This window comes from Anolis sagrei, chromosome 4 (genome assembly GCF_037176765.1).
Source record: "Anolis sagrei isolate rAnoSag1 chromosome 4, rAnoSag1.mat, whole genome shotgun sequence".
NCBI classification, from domain to species: domain Eukaryota; kingdom Metazoa; phylum Chordata; class Lepidosauria; order Squamata; family Dactyloidae; genus Anolis; species Anolis sagrei.
Genome location: NC_090024.1, coordinates 222773170 through 222800580, shown reverse-complemented (window position 1 = coordinate 222800580; position 27411 = coordinate 222773170). Strand labels below are relative to the sequence as shown.

At 38.3% G+C, this 27411-nt stretch overlaps 1 protein-coding gene across 1 annotated transcript in view; it reads right to left on the bottom strand.

The window, feature by feature from the left end:
* Positions 1-27411, bottom strand: part of BCAS4 (breast carcinoma amplified sequence 4) — a 60311-nt gene that overhangs the window by 21291 nt on the left and 11609 nt on the right. The window contains exons 2-4 of the mRNA XM_060772115.2: positions 27241-27312; positions 22521-22622; positions 19438-19563 (exon numbers count right to left, since the gene is read on the bottom strand). Coding sequence (XP_060628098.2) covers positions 19438-19563; positions 22521-22622; positions 27241-27312 — 300 coding nt within the window. The remainder of the gene's footprint in view (positions 1-19437; positions 19564-22520; positions 22623-27240; positions 27313-27411) is intronic.

The following is a 27411-nucleotide window of genomic DNA, read 5'->3' as shown; positions in this document are numbered from 1 at the left end:
TTAAGTTAGAGATGTGTCTCAAACAAACGTCAAGCATCCTTACTAATTGCAGAAGGCAGAGGAAAGGCCATTTCTCATCTTTAGAAAGACCATAATCAACTTTCTCATTCTGTGTTGCATCACTTCAAAATATTACTGTTTACAGGAGCCGTAGTAGTGCAATGGCCCTTGAGTGTTCCAGCTGGAGGTCAGCTGTGACCAGCAGTGCTGCAGAATTTGAAGAGGCATGAATGGAGGTCGAATGAGAAAAATGTGCCAAGAGGAAGGCACGTCAAGCCAACCCCGACCGAGACTGCCTTCCGCCTGGAAACCAATGCCTTCACTGCGGGAGAAGATGCAGATCAAGAATAGGGCTCCACAGTCACCTACGGATCCACCACAAAACTGATCCTGGAAGGCTATCCTACTCGGCCAACGAGGGATCGCCTAAGTAAGTAAGTAAAGTAAGTAAGTAGTGCAGTGGGTTAAACCCTTGTGCCAGCTGGACTGCTAACCTGAAAGTTGGGTTGCTGACCTGAAGGTTGCCAGTTTGAATTTGCAAGATAGGGTGGGCTCCTGTCTGTCAGCTCTAGCTTACAGTAACATGAGAGAAGCCTCCCACCAGTATGGTAACACATCCAGGCATTCCTTGGGAAACGTCTCTGTAGATGGCCAATTCTCTCACACTAGAAGCCACTTGCAGTATGTTCTCAAGTCACTTCTGACATAATAACAAAATTACTATTTACAAAATCTAGTACCAGAATTGATTGTGTTCGTCTTTGGCCAGGTCAACCTTTCTGTAAATTATCATATCCTGCCCAGTATGCAGGCAATCCATTCCCAAAAATGAATGGAACTGCATTCATTCAAAAATGATAATCAAAATTTAAATTGCATGGAATACCTTCTACGGATCACTGTCTTAGATTTTTCTCCTTCACATGTCTCTTTATATTAAAAAAAAATCTCAAATTCCATTTCAGGAGATAGATTAACGGAGCAAACCCTTCAAGGGATTTATATCTCTACGCATGCTCATGTTGCCGTCTCATTTCCACCCACCCCTACTTCATGTAGTTACCATACCCAGACACAGATACACACACACACTAAACCGGCTCCAAAAAAAGAGTTTAGGCATAGCATTTCAAAGCAACGAGTCAACATTCAGCAAAAGTGCTATGTATGGGAGAAATGCTGCAAACATGTATCTCATTTACAGACTTGCATATATTCAAAACAGGAATAATCAGAGCTAAACTCAAGTGGCAACACCACTCAGCCACAGACCTGAGGAAACGGCGTCATCACAGGGGCCGCACTGGAGGCCTGCCTGAGGCTGGGGGAAGGCGAGACAGGAAGGCAGCAATCAGCTCCACAAACCAGACCATGACTCAGGGCTGGAATGAAATCCTAGCTCAAAGCTGGCTGAGGAATCCATGCAAACCTGCTTCAAGATACTTAGAAAGGGAGTGTGTGGCTTTGCTTATTTATGCGCAATACCCTTATGTTACATCATTCAAAATGCCTAACACTATCACACTTTCCAGACAGTAAAGTTTCATAACTGAAAGATGCATGGTCCTCAATGCACCTACCAAAACAGATTTTAGTCAACATGTATTAAGTTTCATGGTGGCTGTAAAATTCTATTCAAAATGTGAATATGTGATGATACCAAAACAAAGGTCACCACTCTCCAAAACCTGATTCCTAATGTGGTCAGTATGAAAAACAAATCATTACTCTTACTAATATAGCATTGAACTGGGACCTTTTTTTCATGTCAGGAGCGACTTGAGGAACTGCAAGTTGCTTCTAGTGTGAGAGAATTGGATGTCTGCAAGGACATTACCCTGGGGACGCCTGGATGTTTTACCTGTTAGAAGTATTGTAAAATGTGCAAAATTATATTGTTCATTGTATGTATTTGGTTATATATGTGTAAGTGAGTTTGTGCCTTTAATTGCTGAAATGCTTGTGGTTTGGGTTTGGTCAATTGGGTGCAGGTGGATCTCATTGCTGCTGTTATAATGGTTTGCATCTGCCTGCAGTCTTTAGGTATTGGTCTTGGATTTGTTTGGAGGTTTTTGTTTAGGGTCTGATGTCTGATTTCTGAGTTTCCACTATGAAGCTATAATAAAGTAAGCTTCTGCTGTAGAATTGTTATTTTTTATTTGATATTATAACTCTGCTGACAGGTTATGGGCCCAGATACGCTGCATAATCCATGTGTCTGAGGTTTAAAGTGATAGCTTGCTGCTGAACACTAAACCTTGGAAGATTTGCCTTCAGAGAAATCAAGAAGATTTATGGCTTGCTATGTTGGAGAATTTGCCTTCTACGTGCCTGAGCAGCAAGGGCCAACTATGTTGCTTTCCTGTCTTGCCTTGCACAAAAGGTTTTTTCAGCAAATGTTTCTGAAGCCAAAAGAAGAAGCAAACAGTTTGTGAGTCAGACCCTGTGTTTGAATTCCAGAGAATTACTGCAAAGTTTTGAAAGATATTGGACTGCTAGAAGCCAATTTTACTTGAAGAAGTGAATATAAATTGGCTGGGCTGAAACCCGGGTATACTGGGGGTCCTTTCTTTTTTGGTGCAGTAAGTATTTGTTTCTGGAACTTTGGGACTTTAAAGTGAAATACCAAAATGGCTTTGCCGCCTCTTCAAGTTGGTTCACTCCCTTTTGATAAACTATCTGATAGTAACTGGCTCAGTTGGAGCATCAGATTTAAAGCTTATCTTGTTTCCCAGAATTTATGGGACATAATTGAGAATTTGCCAGCTCAACTAACTCCTGCGGATCAACAAAAAGATGAAAGAGCTTTGGCGCTTCTTCAGTTGTCTGTGTCAGATTCTTTGTTGGTTCACCTTCATAATATTCCTCATGCACAAACTGCGTGGAATCTGTTTAAAGATATGTTTCAAAGACAATCAAGTGGTTCAAAGATAATTCTTATGCGACAGCTGTTTAACCTCAAACATGAGGAGGGCACTCCAGTTCAAACTCATGTTACAAAAGTTGTGGCTTTTTTTTCGGAATTGAGAGCAAGAGACATTATTTTTCCCCCTGAGCAACAAGCGTTAATCTTGATGGGATCTCTATCTCGCCCTTTTTATGCGTTTATGGACTCTCTTCATGGAATTCCAGACAGGGATCTTACGATACCTTTTATTTCGGGGAAAATTATGGAATTTGAAGCTCAACGCAAATTGAGAAGTTTTGCTCCTATGCAGAAGAGTTCAAGTTCTGGGACTGCTTCTAATGACACTGCTTGTGTTGCTAAGCCAAAGTCACAAATTGTGTGCTTTAAATGTAAAAAGAAAGGGCATTATGCTAAGAATTGCAAACAGAATCCAGGACAATGGAGAAACAAGCAAGTGGAGAGACCTAGTTCTTCAAAGGACTTACAGCATGCTTTCCTGGTGACCTCTAAGAAGGATACAATGAACTCTTTCATTATTGACTCAGGCTGTTCTCAGCATTTGGTAAAAACTATAGAACTGTTGACAAATGTGAGAGACTCTGATATAAACTTTATTTCTTTGGCAGATGATAGAAAAGTTAAAGTATTTTCTTGTGGTGATCTTTATATTGACAGTCTGAAATGTACTCTTGAGAATGTGTACTATGTACCAGAAATTATGTATAATATTCTCAGTGTCAACAAACTTTTGGATGAAGGTTTTGAGGTGTCTTTAAAGAAAGAAAAGTCTATGCTAATTGATCTTCAAGGTAATGAAGTGCAACTGAGACAAGAAAAGGGATTTTTTGTTTTAAAGTCTGCTACAAATGTGTCTGCTTGCATTAAGCAGATACCTGATAATCCCAGGCCATTACACGACAAATGTATTCATGAATTTCACAGGAAAATGGGTCATTTGTCATGGCAGTATCTAAGACAGACAGCTGAGTTGTGTGAGATTCCTATTCAAGGATGTAAGAATTTTCTAGATTGTGAAATTTGTGCAGCAGAAAATCTTAAGAAAGCTCCTATAGCAAAATACAGTGCTAGAGTTTCAAAAAGGGTCTTAGAGCTTGTCCATATTGATGTATCTGGTCCTCATCCTACTTCTGTAGGTGGGTCGAAATATTTTTTGATTTTGGTAGATGATTTTTCACGGTTGAAGTTCACCTTCTTTCTAAGAACTAAAGGTGAAGTTTTTCAAAAAATTTCTGCTTGGCTGAAGCTAATGCAAACACAGTTTCCTGAGTACCCAGTACAAGCTTTTCAGAGTGATCGTGGTGCTGAGTTTATGTCCAAACAAATGCAAAATTTGCTTGAAAAGTTTGGCATAGTTCACAGGTTAACAAATCCTTACTCACCCAGTGAAAATGGGGTTGCAGAAAGGTGGATAGGTGTTGTAAAGGTTGTGGCTAGAAAAATGTTAAGAGATGCTAGTTTATCTGATGGATTGTGGGCTGAAGCCGTGGCAAATGCCACCTTTGTGCTCAATCGTTCTTTTTGCAAAAGTGTCAATAGTATTCCTTATGTGTTGTTTTTTGGAAAAACTCCTGATTTGAGTTCAATCAGAGTTTTTGGAAGTGACTCATATGTCTTAATTCCTTCTCAACAAAGACATAAAAAGGATTCTATTTGGAAGAAATTGAAATATCTAGGCCCTGCTTCTGAGTCAAAAGGTTGGAGATTTTGGTGTGGTAATAATAGGGTGTTAGTTTCTAAAAATGTGAAGTTCCAACAACACAGTGGTTGGGAAAGGATTCATTCAAATAAGGAAGTGTTTCTGCCTTTCAATACTACTCAAATGCACACACCACTAACCACACAGCCAACTACACAGCAAGTTTCACAGCGGCCTGCTACACAAGTGCAATCAGTTTCACAACAGACTGCACAGCAAAATATACAACCAAGCACATCTCAAGATACACAGTTTGGAACACAAGTGCAAGTGAAGCAAGAATCTGTTTCTAGTCAGTTAAAAGGCAGTAGTCCTGTAATTAAAAGGACAGAACCTCAGAAGAGAAAAGCTGAAGCTGAATCTTCTAGTTCAGAAAGTACTAGCTCTAGTAATTCAGAAACTGATGAGACTGATGGAGGAGATAGTACTAGGACCATTCCTAGGCGCAGTTCTAGGACAACTAAGGGTATTCCTCCAAAGAGATACCATTGTGAAGTTGTGAAAATACAAGAACATGACTGGTCTGAACCTCAAAGTTATAAAGAGATGTTGAAAAGAAATGAGACTGAGAGAAATCTTTGGTTAAAAGCAATGCAAAGTGAATTTGATTCTTTGAAAGATTTGCAAGTCATGGAGAAGTCTAAAACAGTTGACAATGTAAAGGTTCTAAGTTGTCGTTGGGTTTATAGACGTAAACAAACAAAGGATGGTGGTTTTTTGTACAAAGCCAGGTTAGTTGCTAGAGGTTTTGAACAGATATATGGAGAAAATTTTAATGAGATATTTAGCCCCACAGTGTCTGGGGAAGCACTAAAAATAACCCTTGCAATTGCCAGTAATAGGAATTTAAAAGTCAAACATTTTGATGTGAATACTGCGTATCTTCATGCAGACTTGGAGGAGAAAGTTTATATATCTGCTATCCCAGGTTTTGAATCTGACCTTCCTGAAGGGACTTATCTTCTTAAGAAAAGTCTTTATGGTCTTAAACAAAGTGCACGTAATTGGAACCTACATTTAGACAAAGTGTTGACAAAGTTGAATTTTGTTGCCAATAGTTTTGATCCTTGTTTGTACTCAAAAGGAAGTGGAGACACACAAATGTTTATTGTAATTTATGTGGATGATGTGTTATGTATTGGATCTGAGGAAAAAATTCAGGAAGTATTTCAGAATTTGAGCAAAGTATTGAAAATCAAAAATCTTGGAGATGTTAATAGATATCTTGGCATAAATATTGCCAGAAATGAAAGTGGTTTTGAATTAAACCAAACTGACAAGATTTATGATCTTTTGAGAAGAACCAGAATGGAAAATGCAAACACTGTTAATACACCCATGGCTCTTCAGTTTTTACAACATGTAGATGGAGAAGTGTTTGATAACAATTTCATTTATCGTTCAGTTATTGGCTCTTTATTGTACATTGCAAACAACACAAGGCCTGACATTTCTTTTTCTGTTGGTATCCTAAGTCAAAGGATTCAAAATCCCTCACATACAGACTGGGCTGGAGTAAAAAGAGTTCTGAGATATTTAAAACAAACTGCTGAAAAAGTTTTCAGAATTTGTCCAGATGACAAAAAGTCTTTAGAAATACATTGCGATAGTTCTTTCGCAAATCTAAAGGAAAATAAATCTGTTACTGGATTTGTAATAAAATACGCAAATACACCAGTGTGCTGGAAGAGCAGAAAACAGAACATTGTGGCATTAAGTACTGGAGAAGCTGAATTCTCAGCGTTGTCTGATGCTTTGACATCAGCAGAATGGCTAGAATCTTTGATTAAAAGTCTGAACATTGATTTAGAATTGCCAATACAAGTTTATGTTGATTCTCAAACCTGCATCGCTTTAGGTAAAAGTCAAAATATGAAAACGAAGTCTAGATACATTAATGTTAGATATTCAAATGTGCAACAATTTGTTAAGGACAAAAGAATTGTTCTCAATTATGTTCCTTCAGTTGAAAATGTTGCTGATATTTTGACGAAACCTCTTACTTGTGAAAAACATAACCAGTTTTGTGAAAAATTGAATTTATGAATGTATAAATATGAACTAATATAATTTTGTGGAGGAGTGTTAGAAGTATTGTAAAATGTGCAAAATTATATTGTTCATTGTATGTATTTGGTTATATATGTGTAAGTGAGTTTGTGCCTTTAATTGCTGAAATGCTTGTGGTTTGGGTTTGGTCAATTGGGTGCAGGTGGATCTCATTGCTGCTGTTATAATGGTTTGCATCTGCCTGCAGTCTTTAGGTATTGGTCTTGGATTTGTTTGGAGGTTTTTGTTTAGGGTCTGATGTCTGATTTCTGAGTTTCCACTATGAAGCTATAATAAAGTAAGCTTCTGCTGTAGAATTGTTATTTTTTATTTGATATTATAACTCTGCTGACATTACCATCCTGTGGGAGGCTTCTCTCATGTCCCCGCACAAGAAGCTGGAGCTGACAGATGGGAGCTCACCCTGCTGCCCAGATTCAAATCACCGACCTTTCTGTCAGTAGTACTGCTGGCACAAGGATTTAACCCACTGCACCACTGGTGGCTCCCTAGTGGTTCCTTTATCTTCCATTTACAGCTCTCATGATTTTGCATGTTATGCCAGGTAACAGACGTGAAAAAGAACAGCTTTGCCTTGCAATATCTGCACTGCCAACCATTTAATTATCAGTGGGTTTTTTTCTTATCATGTAAGGCAGTAGTCCTCAGTACACCTACCAAAACAGATTTTAGTCAACATGTATTAAGTTTCATGGTGGCTGTAAAATTCTAATCAAAATGTTTCTTTTCTTTATTGGTGCTTTATTATATACAAATATAACATTCTACAATATTAGTTCCATACATTACCTGTAACCGAAATGCTTGGGCAGATGTGTTAGGGATTTTGGGGGGATTTTGGAGTTTTGGGGATTTTGGAACAGTTGCATTTGCATATACATACATTATGACATATTTTGGAGATGAGACCCAAGGCTAAATACAAAATACATGTACACCTTAAGCACATAACTTGTTGGCAATAATATACAATATTTTAATACTGTTGTGCATGAAACAAAGCTTGTGTACATGAATGATCAGAAAGCTTAGAACTGGATTATGTGGCAGTGTAGACTCATATAATCCATATGGATTATCTGATTTCATAATCTGGATTATATGGCAGTGTAGAAGGGGCCTGAGAGAGAAAGGAGGTCTCCTTAAAACTGATGCTAACATAAGGTTGTACTATGCTAACTTGCTTTACTTGGAATAACTCAAAAATGTGGCAAACTCTATTACTGCCGTTGCAGTTAAGACATGGAATTGGAGGGTCTTCATATACCAGGAGCTAATCCACATGCCTGAAAGTTAAATAGAACCACATGCTCCTTACCAATCTATTCAACAATGGAAACTGCTACAGCAATAACCAGATTCAAACCATGAAAGCAGTTCCTTCTCACTAAATATCTCTGTGCATGGTTAAGAGATAAGAAACGAAGGGAAGGGGGAAGTTGAAGCATCATTAAGATTTATTTTAACATGAACTTCCACAGTTTGCAGCCAGCTTCCTCAGAATGTATGCCATTCAGACATTTAGTCAATAATACTGCAGTAGCCACCATCATGCTGCAATTCCAACCCTAACAGCAGTATCTACAAAGGGATACAGGAAAAAGTGGGAAATATGCTGACGACTATCTGGAATCTATTATGCTTACTTGTTGTTGCAGATATGATTTTTGTTTTTCAAAGCAACACAGAGCAGATCTGACAATTGGAATCACGAGGCATTTCCATGCCAAGAATGAGCAAATCTTCCACTCCAACATATCAGCTGAGATAAAGTTACAATATTGACGTAAAATATACTATTTTATTATACAAACCTGACACCAAATTCTAAGAATTCATAAGGCGATTGCTAGCAATCCCCATGCTCTTGTTGCATGGTATTCAGACATTTTTAATATTAATTTTAGACCTTTTACTACCAAGAAATAAAATGAATCTAAACTCCTGCAAATGAAGCACACACACTATACTTCCTGATGAAATACTGCTAAGACCAGGCCCGTAGCCAGGATTTCGATTCGGGGGGAGGGGGGGCTGAGTTTTTTTCAGGGGGGGTTCGGGGGGGGGGCTGAGTCTGAGTGAAAGAGGGTCTACCCTAGCAAACCTTTTGTATCATTACCCCAATACCCCCATGCATATGGGATATATTGAGTATGGTGATGAGATCATGATATGAATAAACATAACAGTTTAAATAATGCACCAGTAAAGCCTTTTCGCGAACCACCATGATAATTTCGGGGGGGGGGGGGGCTGAAGCCCCTCAAGCCCCCCCCCCCCCCCCCCGGCTACATGCCTGGCTAAGACAGATACAACTGTAACTCTGAAAATGTTGTAAAGTTTGTAGTCAAAGAACAACAAAGACTAAAGGAACTTAAACTGTTTTTATACACAATTAAAGCAGCCTTATGTAACAGTATCCCTCCAAATAAAAATACGAAGTTTGGAATTTTAGATCACAAAGTCTGACTCAGTTCTTTCTTTTCTTCTCTTAGAATCATAGAATCATAGAGTTGGAAGAGACCTCATGGGCCATCCAGTCCAACCCCCTGCCAAGAAGCAGGAAAATTGCATTCAAAGCACCCTTGATAGATGGCCATCCAGCCTCTGTTTAAAAGCTTCCAAAGAAGGAGCCTCCACCACACTCCGGGGCAGAGAGTTCCACTGCTAAACGGCTCTCACAGTCAGGAAGTTCTTCCTCATGTTCAGATGGAATCTCCTTTCTTGTAGTTTGAAGCCATTGTTCCGTGTCAAAGATGCTGGATGTTAAGGACAAGTTAATCTTGTACAGTCAAGCATAAAGCTGACAAGTTCTGCTGCACTGGAGACTAGGATGCAAACAATGGCTTCAAACTACAGGAAAGGAGATTCCACCTGAACACGAGGAAGAACTTTCTGAGAGCTGTTCAGCAGTGGAACTCTCTGCCCCAGAGTGTGGTGGAGGCTCCTTCTTTGGAGGCTTTTAAACAGAGGCTGGATGGCCATCTGTCAGGGGTGCTCTGAATGCAATTTTCCTGCTTCTTGGCAGGGGGTTGGACTGGATGACCCATGAACTCCAGCTCTTTGATTGTATAAGTCAAAAATGTTCTCAGATTTGATTGTGTTGGATTTTACCTAAATCAAGACACAAAACACGGACAGTAGAGTTTGGTTTTGTCTCAAGTAAAGTCCAAATACATCAATAAGGGGGAGGGGAACCAGAACAAGTGTATATTAAAGATTTTATGAGCTCCTGGCAGCTAAGCTGTATGGCATCAAATACTGAACTAGTTTCTTTGAAGTCTGGCCATAACATTCCTTTCCACAAATTTCAGGATAGTTCAGTCTTTAGCAGCTAAAAAAATGCATTTATCATCCAATAGTTGGCAGCTGGTGAATTCATTACATCTAGACTCCAGCACTGGCTTGAAACTGTGGTTTTAGCCTCTCCCACTGTTTGGAGTAAAAATAAATGTTTTTTGTCAGCTGAAAGTCCCGTTTCATGGACTCCTCCGAGGTCTTTTTGAAAAACAAATTAGGAGGAAATAAGATTGCTTCCTTATTTGCCTTTCGAGTTCAAATACGGACTTCCGGAAAAGATCCAGCAGTCATTGAAGGCATTTCTGCCTCCAAGACCCTTTTCCTGATGTGTGGTGGATCATCCATGGCCTCCCTTTTACAGGTGCCTACTGATGGCTTCTGGTCTAAAGATAACAATGAAGAAGAATTCCAAGAGGCCAAGTCCAGGAAAGACACAACAAATATTTCTGCGAGGGAATTCCAGAATGAAGTGTCCTCTTCTCCTTCCTTAGGGATCTGAAGACCTAGATGTTTCAACACCTAGTCCATAGTTATCTATGCAACTGTTATGCAGCCTTGCACTTTATCCCATGGCCTCTTCCCATGGGTACAGCTTTGCACTTATCCCATTCCCAGTTTGATTGATTAATACCTGGTCACATTTATAATAGCTCAATGCCATTGGCTGATGAGAGTTGTTTTTAATTGGGTGTTAGTTGTTGCTTATATACTCTACATGAGGTTGCCTTTGACGACTGTTTGGAAACTCCAGCTAGTCCAATGGGCGAAGCCAGATTTCTTACTGGAGCGACATACAGGGAGCATACCACCCACCCCACCCCACCCCGTTGTGTCAGCTCCACTGGCTGCCTGTCCACTTCTGAGAACTATTCAAAGTGCTGGTCTTGGCCTATAAAGCCTTATAAGGTTCTGGCCCAGCTTACTTGTCCAAATGTAATTCCGTCTACATCCTGCCTCAGAGTGTAAGAACGTCCGGGGAGGCCTTGCTCTTGATCCCGCCTTCTTTGCATTTGGCGGGGACGATAGACAGGGCCTTCTCGGTGGTGCCTCCCCACCACCACCACCACCACCTGTAGAACACGCTCCCCAGTGAAATAGGTCAGCTACATCCCTCCTTTCCTTTAGGAAGAAACTCAAATCATGGCTTTTGGGACCAGGCATTTGGGTAGCAGGCTTGACAGCAATTTCAATGTTTTTGAGAACTGACTATGGACAGGCTTTGGACTGGGTCATTGGTTGCTGAATTGGACTCAGATATGGCTATATGGTTAATAATAATGTTTTAAATGGATGTTTAACCTAATGTTTTTATCTACTGTGTAATGTTGTGTTGTATTGTGTTTTGTATGTGTGGGCATCGAATTGTTGCTGGTTGTAAGCCGCCATGAGTCCCCTCTCTTGGGTTGAGAAGGACAAGGTACAAATGTTTGAAACAAATAAAATAAATATATATCCATTTGTTTTTAATGTCTTTTTGAATTGTTTTCATTTTATGTTTTGTTTTTAGGCACCTTGTGCCATGTGTTGTTGTTGTTGCTTTTGTTGTTATTATTATTATTATTAACAAAAGAGAAGCAGCAACAACGGCTTCTAAATGTACTGACGAAACAGCTTCCTTTAACATGGAATATCTTTCCTCACAGATGAAACCTGGAAGCTTCTGGAGTTCAGTGTTCAACTTCATCCTTGGGGGCTGTCCTCCAAAGCAATGTAATCCCTGAACACCTTTTCTCCCATTTGTCCCTAAGACACAGAAATGTACACACGCATACACACAGAGCTCAGTTCAACCATGCAAAAAATTGAGATTTGATTGCTCTTAAATTTTTCAAAAAGTATCAAATACATCTTTTGAGACTGTCATGAAGATACGAACTATGGGTTTCCATGTCAACCATGCCAGGTCATGGTGCTGGAAGAGATCCCAAGTCTATAATTCCAACTGCAAAATTATTCCTCAGTGAAATATGGCTCTTCCAAAGCAAATGGTTGCTGGACTGGATAGGGAACATTACAAAGATAACACAAGCCAACAAGTATTTTTCATCAGATATAATTTTAGGTCATTCTTATGAAGATCTGTATTTTTTCTCTCTCTCTATCAATTTGTAGTTTTTGTGATGTGATGAATAATTAATGCATTTACGCACTGATATCAATAGACTCTAACTGATATCAGTGTGTAAATGCATTAATTATTCAATTAGTCTCATCACAAAAACTACATGTGATAGGAAAAAAAACACAGATCTGAATTCAGCACAAAAAAACTCCATAAGAATGACCTAAAATTACATCTAATGAAAAATGCTTGGCATATGTTACATGAATATGATGTGAAATGTGCAGATTTTACAGTAGCCCGCTGTAATGTACCATTTGTCATATTTTAAAAAGTTGATGTGATGGGGAAAAATATTTAAAATTAGCATAAAAATGATTTAAACAGTGCTACTCTCATTTCTGATGATTGCAAAAAGTTTGGCTTGTAACATTGAAAATGAATTCAATTGTTTGTTCAGAAGAAAGTCCACTTAAACATTTCTATAATTAGATGAGAAAGAAGTTACTTTTTTACATGAGGTATTGGCTTCATATTTACTCCTATTTAGATGCACTCATGGCTACAAATAGAATGTACTTTAGTAACAGAAACCCACAGGTTGACCTTAGTCAAGTCACACTTTCTCGGCCTCACAGGAACAAATGTTGCAACAAAACCCCACAAATCAGAAACATTTTGGAGGCACACAACATCATCAAAATTAAGTCCTAATTATTACAATGGATCTAGGTTTGATCCAAAATATGAATCCAACTTATTTATGTTTGTTCAATTTCTCAAAATATCCAAATACAATAACCCAAAATAATAAACATTGCAAGGAACACACAAAAATGCTTAATTCTTAGAACCAATTGGTGTTGAGTTTTTTAAAAAAAAAACTATTTAGGCACGAAACTTGAGTAAGTCACTTTCCACTTCAGCCTCACCTACTCCACAAGTCCATTGTGAAAATAAAATGACATGTATAGCAATATTCCTCTCAGGATGAATTGAGACAAATAACAAAATAAGCATAAATAAATAAATTTAATTACAGGAAGGGGTTAGCAGGCTGAACCCTGCTAACCCCTTTTGTATTTGAAAAACAAAAATAATAATAACATATAAATATCGACAGTATTTGACTGTCAAAAAAACTTCTGAAGTGGCGCAAAGGCTGTATTCAAATTCTGATTACATATTTGCAGGACTCATCTGGGGCAGCAATACTATAATACTTCAGTAAGATTAAACCCCACTGGAAAAATGTAATTTACATCTAAGTAGACATGCGTGGGATTGATCTGTCATGAGTTAATAATAAATAATTAAAAGAGGGAAAGAAAAATACACAAATAATTTTAACATGTTAAATCAATCTCAGGGGGTGTAAGCTTCCATTAACATCAAATATGCCTTGGTCTCAAGAGAAATAGTCAATCAGAAGAATTGCACTATGAGCCCCTTAACCACATAACTGATGTATATGGTTTTGTCTATCCACTGTTTCACTTATTCAGTTATTTACTTAGTCTCCTGTATAAGCCACATCCTACTCTTTGCATCTCTGTTATTCTCCAATTTCTAAAATAGGGAGCCAGACCCAAAGTATAATTAAAAACAGAATTCTCATACAAGTGGTAAAGATGATTTTAAAAATATTTTTATGATTATGATATTATTTTACAGACAGCAATATCAAGAAAATCAATTCATGAATATGCTCCCCAGTGCTTCTGAAACATTGATCCATTCTAGCCATGCATTGAGAAAGGTTTCATAGTCAGTCTACTTGTTAAGGGAAATGTCAGCTTTCATCATAGTTGCCTGGGTCAATTGATCCACAGGTCAATTGTGTTTCCCTTGTTGGAAATGGTAATCTTCTCAAGCCTCCACTAGTTGTTTGTTATGTATATAATTGCTTACTGTATTGTATGTCTGTATTGGTTTGCAATTTTACTTAACCTTTTGGTTGTGGGAGGGGCTGCAAAGACATGTTCAAGACTAAGATTCCATTTTAGAACAGTGTTTGCTTTAGGCTTCAATTGAAATAGAAGCCATTAGACTCTCAGAGAGAGCAGAAGCCATCTGTTTGCATCAGTAGCAGTGAGTACAGTTATACAGTTTAGACTTCAGTAAGATGTATGCTTAAATACTCCATTGTACTATGGACTATTGTTTCTAAAGATGATGCCCTGTGTTACCTACCCAGAGAAACTACTGAAAAACTATTGTAATTGGATCATAAGCAAAGTGCCTGTATGTTATATACATGAAGTTTTGTGAGTAAACCAACTCTGATATTTTTAAAGAAGACTGTCTATTTTGTCTCTTGAGAGCATGGTTTAAAGACAAATATATTTTAAGGGAGAGTAGATGTTTTTGGGAAACTTCAAAGAACACTTCTGAGACTCTGCTGAATATATGTTTTTGTGCATTGGCATGTCTTTGTCCCTGGTAGTTCAAAGACATACCTAGGTACAACAGTTTAACAGCTGAGAGATCTAGTTGCCTTGCACAAATACTAGTGAACACCACTTTTCAAAAAATTGTGATGTCTAATAAGGTCATACCTTTCTTTGACCAGTGTATTTTTTCTAAAAAGTTATGAATCTCATTTATAATACTACTACTAATAATAATAACTTTATTTTTGTATCCTGCCTCCATCTCTCTGAAGGGACTTGGGGCGGCTTACATGGGGCCAAGCCTGATCAAGACAGCTAAAATCTGACACATTAAAATACATAACAACAATATAAAACAAAGTAAAACAACAACATAACAGAATTAAACAGGCATCAAAATCAAAAACCAATAACAAAATTCAGTTTATTGTCACGGGTGTGTGGACTGGTGCAACTATGACTTAAAGAATAGGGTGAATGGTAAAGTGCATGGGTCATAAGGCAGCAGTAAAGATAGGAACAATGGTAAAGTGAGAGGATAGATTTAGGGTCCTAGCTGGGGCCAGCTATGTAAGGAAAAGCACAATAGAACATCCATGTCTTTAACTCTTTGCAGAAGGTGGACAGAGAGGGAGCTAGCTTGATCTCCCTGGGGAGGGAGTTCCAAAGCCAAGGGGTGATAGCCAAAAAGGCCCTTTCTCTCGTCCCCACCAGCCATGCTTGAGATGGATGCGGAAGCGAGAGGAGAGCCTCTCCAGAGGATCTTATGGGATTGCAAAGGTTCGTAGAGGAAATGGTTATAGAGGTTCACATTTTTCCAAAAGGTTATGGCATCATTTTGCCAAAATTCCTTGGAGTCAAGACTAGCCCACTCAGCTCAGCTGAAACACCTGCAAGAGCACAGTTTGAGAAACACTGCTCATGAGAATAGAATAATGAATAGATGCATTTTAAATAGCTGCATATGTTGACATGGCCACTGAAAATCACTTACCTGTAAAAGACACAACGTGACTATCTTTTCCCAAGATTAAATGCCTTACAACATCCCCAAGTAATGTAACTACAACTACAGGGTCATTTCAAGTATTCCTACAGTAGCAGCAATATTACAATAACTGAGCACTCTGTGGAAAATTAAACAGGATTTGAATATTATGCTTGGCAGACAAATTGCTTTAAATGTCATGTTGAAAAAACTTGAATAAGTGTATCTTTCCATGAATCTTTCAACTAACTTGGAAGCAAATGGAAAACATTTTCATTTTGTAACATGTAAGAAACTTATCCACAAATATTCAACTTTTTTTTTAAAAAAATGTAAATAATGTTTTAACAGAGAAACAGAGTAACAACCAGAAATCGAACCCATAATCACTTTAGTTAATAACAAATTCATCTATTCACAGAGATAACCTGGAAATAGTTATTAATGTTCTGGTAAAATCCTGTCTAAAATTGTAGGAATGCTTTCTATATGGGGATCTTCCAAGGGGTATCTTTGTGTTTAGCTGCTGTAATAGCCAAACAATTAACTAACACCAATTGCTGTAGACATATTCCTCTATGGCTGAAAGATCTTCACTGATTCTGGACTTGTTTTGAAGCACAGTGCTAGTTTTGATCTTTAAAGCACTAAAAAGCTTGAACCACAGTATCTAAAGTTCACTTTATCCCATGGGAACAGGCCTGACAAGTGAGATCATCTTCTGAGGCAAGACTAACTCTGAGCACCCCACCCTTCAGACTTAAAGCAGAAGGCGACCAGAAAAAAGGCTTGATGAAATCCCAGTTACAGGAGTATTCACTTCATGTCTGTATTGCTGTCAGTTGGGAATCATGAGGAGCTTGTCTTCTTCCCCTTTAATTTTAAAAACAATCATGAATCCAGCTTCGATTTATAGAAGTCTATGAACTGTTCTACTAGATGTTATTGTATAGGGTTCTGTTTGCTTTGTAAGCTGCCTTGAGAGGACATTCGTTCACCCATTTATTTGGTATCTTGCCTTTCTTCTTTTTCAAAACAGCTTCCATTTTAAAAGCATGGTACAATTTGAAAAATTGATCATACAAAAGATTATTTTTTTATTTATTGTATCAGAAGCAAACCAATGGTACAGTTGTAATGTATTTTTTAAAAAATACAAAATTAAAAAACTTAGCATTATATTAAATGACCTTTGACCACTTGGAGTGTCTCTGGTGATACTATAAGGAGGTCCTCCATTGTACAAGTGGCAGGGCTCAGACTGGATTGTAATAGGTGGTCTGTGGTTTTCTCTTTTCTGCACTCAAATGTCATGGACTTCACTTTGTGGCCCCATTTCGTAAGGTTGGCTCTGCATCTCATGGTGCCAGAACACAATCTGTTCAGTGCCTTCCAAGTCATCCAGTCTTCTGTGTGCCCCCAGGGGGGAGTCTCTCATTTGGCATCAGCCACAGATTGAGATTCTGGCTTTTTGCCTGCCACTTTTGGACTCTCGCTTGCTGAGGTGTTCCTGCAAGTGTCTCTGTAGATCTTAGAAAACGATTTCTTGATTGAAGGTGTTGGCATGCTGGCTGATATCCAAACATAGGATGGACTGAAGGGGTCACTGCCTTGGTCCTTTCATTATTGGTTGCTACTTCCCAGCAGATGTTAGGTGGTGCAATACTGGCTAAACAGTGCAATTTCTCCAGTGGTATAGGGCACAGACATCATGTGATAATGCACATTGTCTCATTAAGAGTCACATCCACTGTTTTAGCATGGTGAGATGTGTTCCTCACTGGGCATGCATACTTAGCAGCAAAGTAGCAAAGTGTAAGGGCAGATGTCTTCACTGTGTCTGGTTATGATCCCCAGGTTGTGCCAGACAAAGATGAAAACAAATTTAAACCACTGTCTGTTAAAAGCTCTATTTGCTACATAGATTATAAGCCAAGACCTGCCTAAATAATAGATCTTTGCCTATTGAAGAAGGGAAAGGAAAGAGGGGACCAACGAATCCTCCCTTGCCTACACTAAAAATATCTGTGATGAGGCTGAGAGGAAGCCTTTCCTGGAATATTTTAAAACTCAAACAGGCTCATGAAAGCTGTGACATAAGTGCCCTATATAATTATCTAATAAATAGTGCCCCAGATTCCCTTCTCAATAGTTATTGCTCATGAAATGAGATGATTAAGGAATAGAATGGATATTCAAGATCACCAGTTAAGTTAATTGACATATATTCCTTTTGAATTCAAAATGGTCCCAATTCAGGAACTACCATGACTCTGAGAAACTGACTTTGTTGGGGTTGGAACTAGAAGCCATTGGTTGCCTAGAGCTGCTCTGGGTCTCTGAAGGTGAGTGAACAGGCAAAAGAAAATGTGGACATTTTTTGTGGGTGACATCGCAAATAAACATGTGGCATCTTCAGGGGAGACTGAAAGGTAATCTAAGGAATGCTCTGATCCTGGCTCCCCAACGCCTTCCCTCCTGGCCTTCAGAAAAAAGTAAAAACTTGGCTATGGGACCAAGCCTTTGGTCAGTAAGCAATACAAGGAATAATCAGGGGATTATGTGCAATTGATATTTGATATTTGGAATGGCCTGGACTACGATTTTTGGATTATGTGATTGTAATATTTATATTAATATGTTTTTAACTCCACATTTTAATGTCCAAATGTTGTTACGTTTTTATGATCTAATTGATAGTTATATGTCATTATTGTTTTATGTTAGGTTTCATATGTATGTGAGGCATTAAATTTTGCCATAAATATGCTGGAAACCGCTTTGAGTCTGCACTCCCAGAGTAAAAAAAAGTGGTATACAAGTATACTTTGTGCAACTGTGGAGCAGAACAAACAACTCCACATCTGTATGCTTGTCTACAATGCCCTGCCTCATGTACAGAGGAAGAATTGTTTAAAGCTACAGACAATGCAATCACTATTGCTCATTTTTGGTCATGGAGTATTTAGCCGCTTGTGTTCCTTCTATTTTTTTATCAGTTTTAAACTTATTTATGCAATGCTTTTGATATGAAAGAAATAAAAATACATGAAATTGCTCATTGCCTATTTTATCTTAATCTCTTTCTCCTTAAAAAAAAAAAACAGTGCTAAGGGCATACAATGTACTTAAGTGAATGGATAAAGAGGTATTACATAAATATATGGCTACTCTACATGAATGTAGATATCTGGGGCCAAATTAACTGTGCCGAAGGGAACAAAAGGAACTTAGATCCTCTGGCTACAGGTAAAGCTTCCCTTATCCAACATTCTGAAATACTCCAAAATGGTTCACATGAGTGACTGAAATGACATATTTTGCCTTCTGATAGTTCAGTATATGCAAACTTAGTTTCATGTACAAAATTATTTACAATGTTGTGTATAAAATTGCCTTCAGGCTATGTTATAAAGTGTACATGAAACATAAATGAATTTCATGCTTAGACCTGGATCCTGTTTCCAGATAATTCATAATATACATATTTGTGTATGCAAATACAAGTACACAAAATACTTCTGTTCCAAAGCATTTTGGAAAGGGATCCTCAATTTATATAATCTTTGAGAATTAGAAGCACTCCCTAGAAGTGCTTTAGCTGTGTATAACTTCAAGGGATTAGACTAATGTCCTTTGCAGCCCCTTCCAACTCTGTTATTCTATGATCTCTAAAAGTAATATGAGTAATAAAATTGCCATTTTAATACATTTCTGATTAAGGTAGATGGGATATGCAGGTGATGAACTATATTTGAGATCAACTAAATGTAAAACTTCAACAACTATGCTAAAAAAAAACCCATGTCTTTAAAGGATTAGTTTCTAGCCATCACCAAAAGCAACCATGTTTGGACTTTTTTTTAAAAAAAACTTGTCTTTATTATTTTACAGCAACTGATTGGTAGTAAACAGAATAACTTGGTAACATAGAACAGAACATTTTGCAACATATTTACCCCATCACATGTTGCAAAAAGTTAGACTATTCACACTTACTTTTTTAAACGAAGGGATACCTAGCAGCTTCTGGACTGTGCAGGGGAAGATTGAACGAGTCTTCTCTGCTTCGACCACTTCCTCTTCTAGGAAGGAAACATGGCATGCCACCATTTTCACAAAGGCCTACAAATATTGGGAAAGAAATAAAGGTATCTGAGCCATAGATCAACCAAAATTTGAGGCTGTCCGCCTTATAGCTTATAAACAGAGTTTGAGAAAATGGCTTTTTAGGCAAGAATTCCCAGAATCTGTAAGTATTGGAAATTCCATAATCTATTGGACATTCTAGTACACCATAACCTTCTTGAAAAAGTAAAAATGACGTCACCTCCATTTGGCAAATGTGAACCTCCATGAACAGAGATCACCTGAAAACCACTAGTCAAAAGAAAAGTATCACCTTGTTAGAAGTCAACCCTTAAGACAAGTGAAATCAATAAAGTATTAATGTAATAGCACACAGGTAGCTCAGCTGTTAAACTGAAGAACCTTGTCTTTAAATGGCCAAGGACAAAAACAGGCCACTACAAAAATATATCTGGTTAGCAGAGGATGGTTGTTTCTTTGAAGTAGAATCTGTAGTTGTAATTTGCTGTTGCCCAAATATACACTCTTTTAAAAACTCTTATTTAAAACACGCACTCAAGAGCCAAAAACAAAGTAGTCTTCTTTGAAAAATAACATATGAAATTTATTAACAAACTTCTTGTATATATTCAGTATACAGACACATAAGTATATTTGTACTCACTCAAGTCCATAAGCACAAACATCCACCTCCAATGAAGTGGTAAGCAGACTTATAAAACTGAAGTCCAAAAGCAAACTTGCATCCACCTCCACAGAGATCTGATGCAAACTGAACACAAAATGGAGCCCTGAGTCTGCACATGCTCAGTACAATCACATCTATAATTTGTCCCACACCAAAGAGGTAAGCCAAACTGGCAAATCAACATACACATAGAATGCAGGTTAACAAATATATACATTAACAAATAGCCAGTGGAAGCTTGGAAGGTTGCTATTTCCAACAGTATGTCAGCATGACCAATTTCTGTAATAACTACAAAATATGTCGAAGTGTAGTGTGCAGCATTGGCTAAGTACTACAGTTTTGGGCGTAGCAAAAGTATATGAGCATGCCATTTGGAAAATACAATAATCTAATCATTGATAACATTATTACTTTTCTTATTAATATTACTCATCACTGTTGATAGATGCTTTTGAAGGGAGAAAACCCTAATAAAATAGATAACAAGTTACAAATCATGGGAGGAGGGACAGGTTGTCATAGGGTTAGGTGTGAGATTCAGAATGAGTTGCACAAAAATTGTTAATATTAATCTTCTAGCCTCTTCTGAAATTTTGCTTGCTTCAGTAAACATAGCGGTTTTTCATGGGTGATGGACATGTTGAATCAATGCATGGAATGTGCAAAGTGAACAGCGCCCAAGCCTCTTCTGACTGCAGTTAGTTCAAATAAAAGTGAAGGGGCCAGTGATGTACAGCCACCATTAGTGGCACACTGATTTCCCATGGTCTAGTGTCAATAGTCCCACCTCCCCCTCCTCTCTGGGAATTTATTTCCAAGTGGAGTTAAATGGCACAGCCACAATAGTTGAATGGATGCAGATCTCCTTCAGCAAGCTTTGCGGATTTGCAAATGGGTATGACTACATGATTACTTTTCCATCTAAAAAGTACCTGATACCCCCAAAAAATTAAATCAAATTAGAATTAAAAGTGATGTTGAAAATACATTACTTGGCAGCAAAACTATTAAAGCACACTGAAGAAAAGCACAAGATTACTTTTAATAAATAAGGCATTGCCACTAAAATTACTGAAGTGGTTTTCTAAGTCTGCAACATGCCTCTTCGGAACCATTCATGTACAGTGGTACAATCATACACATAAGATGAGCATTCAGAAGCAAGCAACTGACCAATATTTTATTACTGTTGCCAGTTTCCTTTTCTGCCAATGGGGCTGCTAAGGGTTAGTTCATGTCCTGGGGCAAATTCTTTTCAGGCAAGTTTCTCAGCCGTTCCTCAGCAACAGATCTGCATGATGGGTGCGGTCTCCCAGAATCAAAGTTAGCTGGGTAAGCACCTCAGAAATAGAGGATTTTGGCCAAGCACGCAAGGAGCTCTCTGGCAGCAGGCTAAAACCTCTGCTTGACAAGCTAAATTGTTTATGGAATTTCAAGTTTTGCACCTAACTATGATTTTATTTTAAATCCACCTGTTTTACAATAAATGCCCAAAACCAATCAAAAAATACTACTGCCGAGAAAGAGATATATATATATATATATATATATATATATATATATGCAACGTATCGGACATTGGCATGTTTCCAGTATGCTGGACTCAAGGAAATTGGGGTCCTCTTTTCAGGCCCGGCTACCAAACCTGTTTCCAACAGCACCTAGTCATATGCATTCTTAAGCTTTTCATGTATTTTTCAGTGCAAACAATCAGAATGGTTGTTAGCATTCCATGGGATGCTTTGATTGTGCTTTTCCTACATGGCAGGGGGGTGGACTAGATGGTCCATGTGGTCTCTTCCAACTCTATGATTCTATGGCAACTCAACAGGCCTCATTTTAATATGTCTGACCCAGCATGCTCACCATCAACAGCTCCAAAGCTATGAAAATAGCAATCACTCATATCTGTTTGTTTTTCAGTCTGCCTGATTTGCTGATCTACTTCCTCACCTAGCCCCCCTTTTTTGCAGTTCAGTGTTTTACATAAGATTTATCTTTCTGACCTTTCTATAGTCATGAAACTTTTTTTGAAAAGATTGCCTAAAACAATATTGAGGATCAAGTGTGATACAAAATACTAATTATTGTACCAGCATAATTTTAATCAATATCTTCCAATGTAAGAAATATTTTAAATTCCTGTGTAACAACCCTGCAGAAAGATTAAGAACATTTTTTAAAAAATCGAGGCAGCAACATATATGTAGAAGGCTAATTTGTATATCCCCACAGACACAAGAGAGGCATTTTCAAATGTATACTCTTTTCAACAAACATTATTTTGCTGTAAGTAACTAACCTCTAGTTTATCCACTTGAGTGTAAATGTTGTTCATTTCTATCATTTTGGCTTTAATAAGTGGAGCCACTTCACCCAGAAGTTGGGATGTATCAGTTCTAATCTACATAAATTAGAAAAAAAGTATTAGAAAGTCATCAATAAATATCAGAAAATAATATTTATAAATGCAAGAAATGTTTGGGGTTTTTTTTACTTAGAGAAGTACCATAAACCTTTCGTTTGAAAATTTAGGGTTTGTGCATTTCTCAGTGTTTAGACATTTAACTACAGATCAGTCCAAATGCAGTTGTATTAAAAAATGCAACAGTATCAGATGATCCTTAATGAATTCCCATGTCCAATTATTAGGAAAATCACAGAAATTGCACAACTGTATGGCCACACATCAAAACAACAATATACATGCTCCCATCTTATCTTTAGATCACAACATCTCCAGCTGGTTTTCCATATCATTTAGATAATCCATAACTCCTTTCAAAACTCCATAAAGTAAAAAATTCTGCACACTACACTAGCTAACTCTGAATTTGAGAAAGCTGACATCTTGTGCACTGCCAGCTCCACCATTAACTTCACTACCCCTGTTTTGCATGTCTCTAAATTAAATACAGAGTCTTGCAGTTTCTTAAAGACTAACCAACTTATGGCATAGACTATAATTCACTATTCACTGCAAAAGCAAATGTTATATCAGAATGTGTTTGTGGGCTGGATGAGGAAAAACAAATTGAAACTGAATCCAGATGAGTTAGAGGTGCTTGGCATTAAAAGTCCTAATCTGGGGATGGAAGTGTGTCAACCAGTTCTGGATGAGGTTACATTCCCCCTCGTAGACTCTGTTCACAGCTTGAGACATGGGCTCCTGGATCCATCTCTCCAAATGTCAGCCCAGGTAGATGCAATAGTCAGGAGTACTTACTACTGGCTTTGGCTGATACAGCATCTGTGCCCCTTCTTGGATTTGGAGAACCAGAAGATGGTAGTGCACACACTAGTAACCTCAAGGTTGAACTTCTGCAACACGCTTTACATTGGGCTTCTTTTGTACCAAGTTCAAAAATTCAATTTGGTTCAAAATACAGCAGCCAGATTAGTTACAGGAACATCCCGGAGTGAACATATTACACCTATATTAAAGTCATTCCACTGGCTGCCAGTTAGTTTCTGGGCAAAGCACAAGGTGTTGGTTTTGACCTTTAAAGCCCTACGTGGTTTGGGTCCAGGTTACCTACAGGATTGCCTTTTCCTGTACAATCCACCCCAAACACTGAAATAGTCTAGGAGGCAGCTGCTCCAGCCTGTCTTGGTGGCAACCACCACCAAGAGGACCTTTTCATCAGTCACCCCAAGACTGTAGAATGACCTTCTGGAAGAGCTTCGACAGCTAAATCTTCTGTCAGAATTTAAAACATTTCTAAAGATCTATCTCTTCTGGCAGGTCTACAGAGTCACTTTAAATTATTACTGTTAAACCACATTCTGTGTTTATTGTGTTTTAACTTATACCCCAGGTATTTAAATATGTTTACATTTTACTATATGCTTATATGGTTGCATTTTATGTTTTAATATGTGATTTTATAGGGTTACAAACTGCCTCTGAGTTGCCAATTTATCATTAAGTTGCTTCTTAATATTGAAAACTGTTTTTAAAAAGTGGTGAAAACATCATGAAGTGATTTAAAACAAATGCAGCACGCTTGTAGACAAAACATTCAAGATATGTATCAAAAGAGGAACAAAGAAAGCTAACCCTACACCATTGCAAGGTCAAAGCATCCATTTTTCTCTTAATGGAGAAATGAATACTTGGTACAAGATGTACAACTATGTGGGGTTTTGTTTTGTTGTTTTGGCCACAGAACAGCAAATGAAGCCAGTATTAGAATCATACTGTCATAGGTGCTTATGTGAAACAAATATGGCAACAAACACAAAGGTTATTTTTCCTATAGCAGAATCAGACAAACTTTAATTGTTCTTACAACTGCAACCAAGGTTAACAACAAGTGGGAAGAGTTTCCACTGACTGCTGAGAAAAGATTCTAGGAAATTTAAGTCATGGATTTCTCTCCCATACAAGACATCCTGTATCACCTTTATCATTAACCACAAGTATAGGAGCACTCCTAGGCTATGAATTAAAATGTGAAGTCAAACTTGACAGGGGGAAATGAGACCCCAGTCAGGCTTGATTTCACATCTTCATTCAGATCAGTCAGTGCTCCAAGCACAGTAGATTTGTCTTTCAAATTTATCCTCTACATCAGACATGGGCAAACTTGGTCCCTCCAGATGTTTTAGACTTCAACTCCCACAATTCTTAACAGCCTACCGACTGTTAGGAATTGTGGGAGTTGAAGTCCAAAACACCTGGAGGGACCAAGTTTGCCTATGTCTGTTCTACATGCCAAAATTGCCTCCAAGTTTCTGTTTAGGATTTCCACAACCTCCCCAGGATCCATAGGGTAAAAGAAGCTGCAGCTGTGCATTGCCTGCATACTAGAGGAAATGTAGCCAAAATGTCTAGATCAGACATCCTCACACTTTGGCCCTCCAGCTTTTTGGGTCTCCAACTCGCAGAAGTCATCACCAGCTTGTTCAATAGTCAGGAATTCCAAAATTTGAAAGCCTAAACAGCTGGAGTTTGAGGATGCTTGGTCTAGATGACATCCTGTAGCTGCTTCAGATAAGTATTAAAGAGATTAGGGCTCAAAACGGGGGCCAATGGCTTGAACAGATATCTCCCTGGAACCATATTCCAGATTCAAGAATCCAGGACATTCTTGAGTTACTTTGCTTCCTAAATTCTACAAAGAAAAGCAATCCAGTTTTGATCTATGACCTACTTATTCCAGTGGCGCCTTCTTCCACATCAATGGATGACCCACTGCCTTAAATATTTTGCTGGCGTTAATTCTCCAGATAAACAATTGTTGGGATAGACAGCATGCAATATTCCACCTGTACTAAACATTTTAAATTGTGACAAATGGAAGTGATCAAAACATTATCACTTTATTCCAAACAATAGCAAACTACAGTAGAGTCTTGCTTATCCAACATAAACAGGCCAGCAGAATGCTGGATAAGCAAAAATGTTGGATAATAACGAAGGATTAAGGAAAAGCCTATTAAATAGCAAATTATGTTATGATTTTACAAATTAAGCACCAAAACATCATGTTTTACAACAAATGGACAGAAAAGCCAGTTCAATACACAGTAATTAGCAGCCAATAGTGAAAGGACCAAGGCAGTGACATCTCCAGCCTATCCCTTGTTTGGGTATCAGCCAGCACGTCAACGACTTAAATCAAGAAATAGTTTTCTAAGATCTACAGAGACACTCGCTGGAACACCTCAGCAAGCGAGAGTCCAAAAGTGGCAGGCTCAAACCCAGAACCTCAATCAATGGCTGATACCAAATGAGAGACTCCCCCTTTGGCACCACGAGATGCAGAGCCAACCTCAAGAAATGAGGCTACAAAGTGGAATCCACAACATGCAAGTGTGGAGAAGAGCAAACCACTGACCACCTGCTGCAATGCAACCTGAGCCCTGCCACATGCACAATGGAGGACCTCCTTGCGGCAACACCAGAGGCACTCCAAGTGGCCAGTTACTGGTCAAAGGACATTTAATCAACTACCAAGCTTGCAAACTCTGTTTTGTCTGTTTGTTAAAAATTTGTTAAAAATGTAATACAATTGTCTGGTTGAAACTGACACGATAAATAAATAAATACACACTAATGTTATGTAGTAATTACTGTATTTACTAATATAGCACCAAAACGGGGAAGAGTTCTTTCTTTCTCCCACTCTGGACATTATTCTGGTTGGGAGGCTGACTGCCTTGGATAATACAGAGCGTTGGATGAGCGAAGACTGGATAAGAGAGACTCTACTGTACTTCCACCTGTAGTACCTTGAATACTAAAACAATATCAAAACTCTACTATGGTTCTTAAGCAGTCATGAGCCAACTTTGGACTTCCAGGTGTTTTGAACTTCAACTCTCACAATTCTTGAATCGTGGGAGTAGAAGTCCAAAACACCTGGAGGACCAAAGTTTGCTCATTCCTGTTCTTAAGCCATCAAAGAGAAAGAAACGATTCGCCATGATATGAAAGCATGGAACCTTCTAAGAACATGCTTATGGCTCCCTTAAATAAAAACTGAAAAATCTATATTGATCTTCCCAAAACAACCTTCAGGCAGATATGGATTGAATGTCTTTAAACTTCGCAAGGAAAACCGGGAGAACATGTCCAATTGGGATATAGTAGCATGCTTTGGATTGCTTAAACAGGAACAGCTAGAAAACCATAAGGCTATCCATGCTCAACTGTGTGTGTGTGTGTGTGTGTCTGTATGGAGCACATGATATTTGCAACTAGACAGCACTAGTCTAGGTCCTTAGTTAATAGTGCACCATAGTGCCACCTTGTGGCTCAACCATTGCTATTCTCTGCAATAAAAACCATTTCAGGAAAAGTTGCTATCAAGATGGCTGCCACTTGGAGGAGTGTGTGTGGCTGTGTGTGTGGCTGTGTGTGAGAGAGAGACTGAGAGAGTCTACTTCTTACAGCAGCTGGCTGCCGCCTCGCCTGATCCGCTTGGTTTCCAAATCACTCTCAAGATGGCGTCCTCAGAGCCAAACACATAGAACACAACTGCATTCTCCAAAGCTTGCAGGAGTTGAGCCCTTACCATATCAGTGATGTTACAGAATTCATCTAGTTTTATTAACATTTCTTCTATACGTTCTTCGACTTCTTTCATCTGAAAAAGATAGACAATTTAAGATAATTACATTTATAAAAGACAGGGGCAACCACCTTCCAGGAAGAAATACTACTAGCACAATCTGTGTCCCAGTAA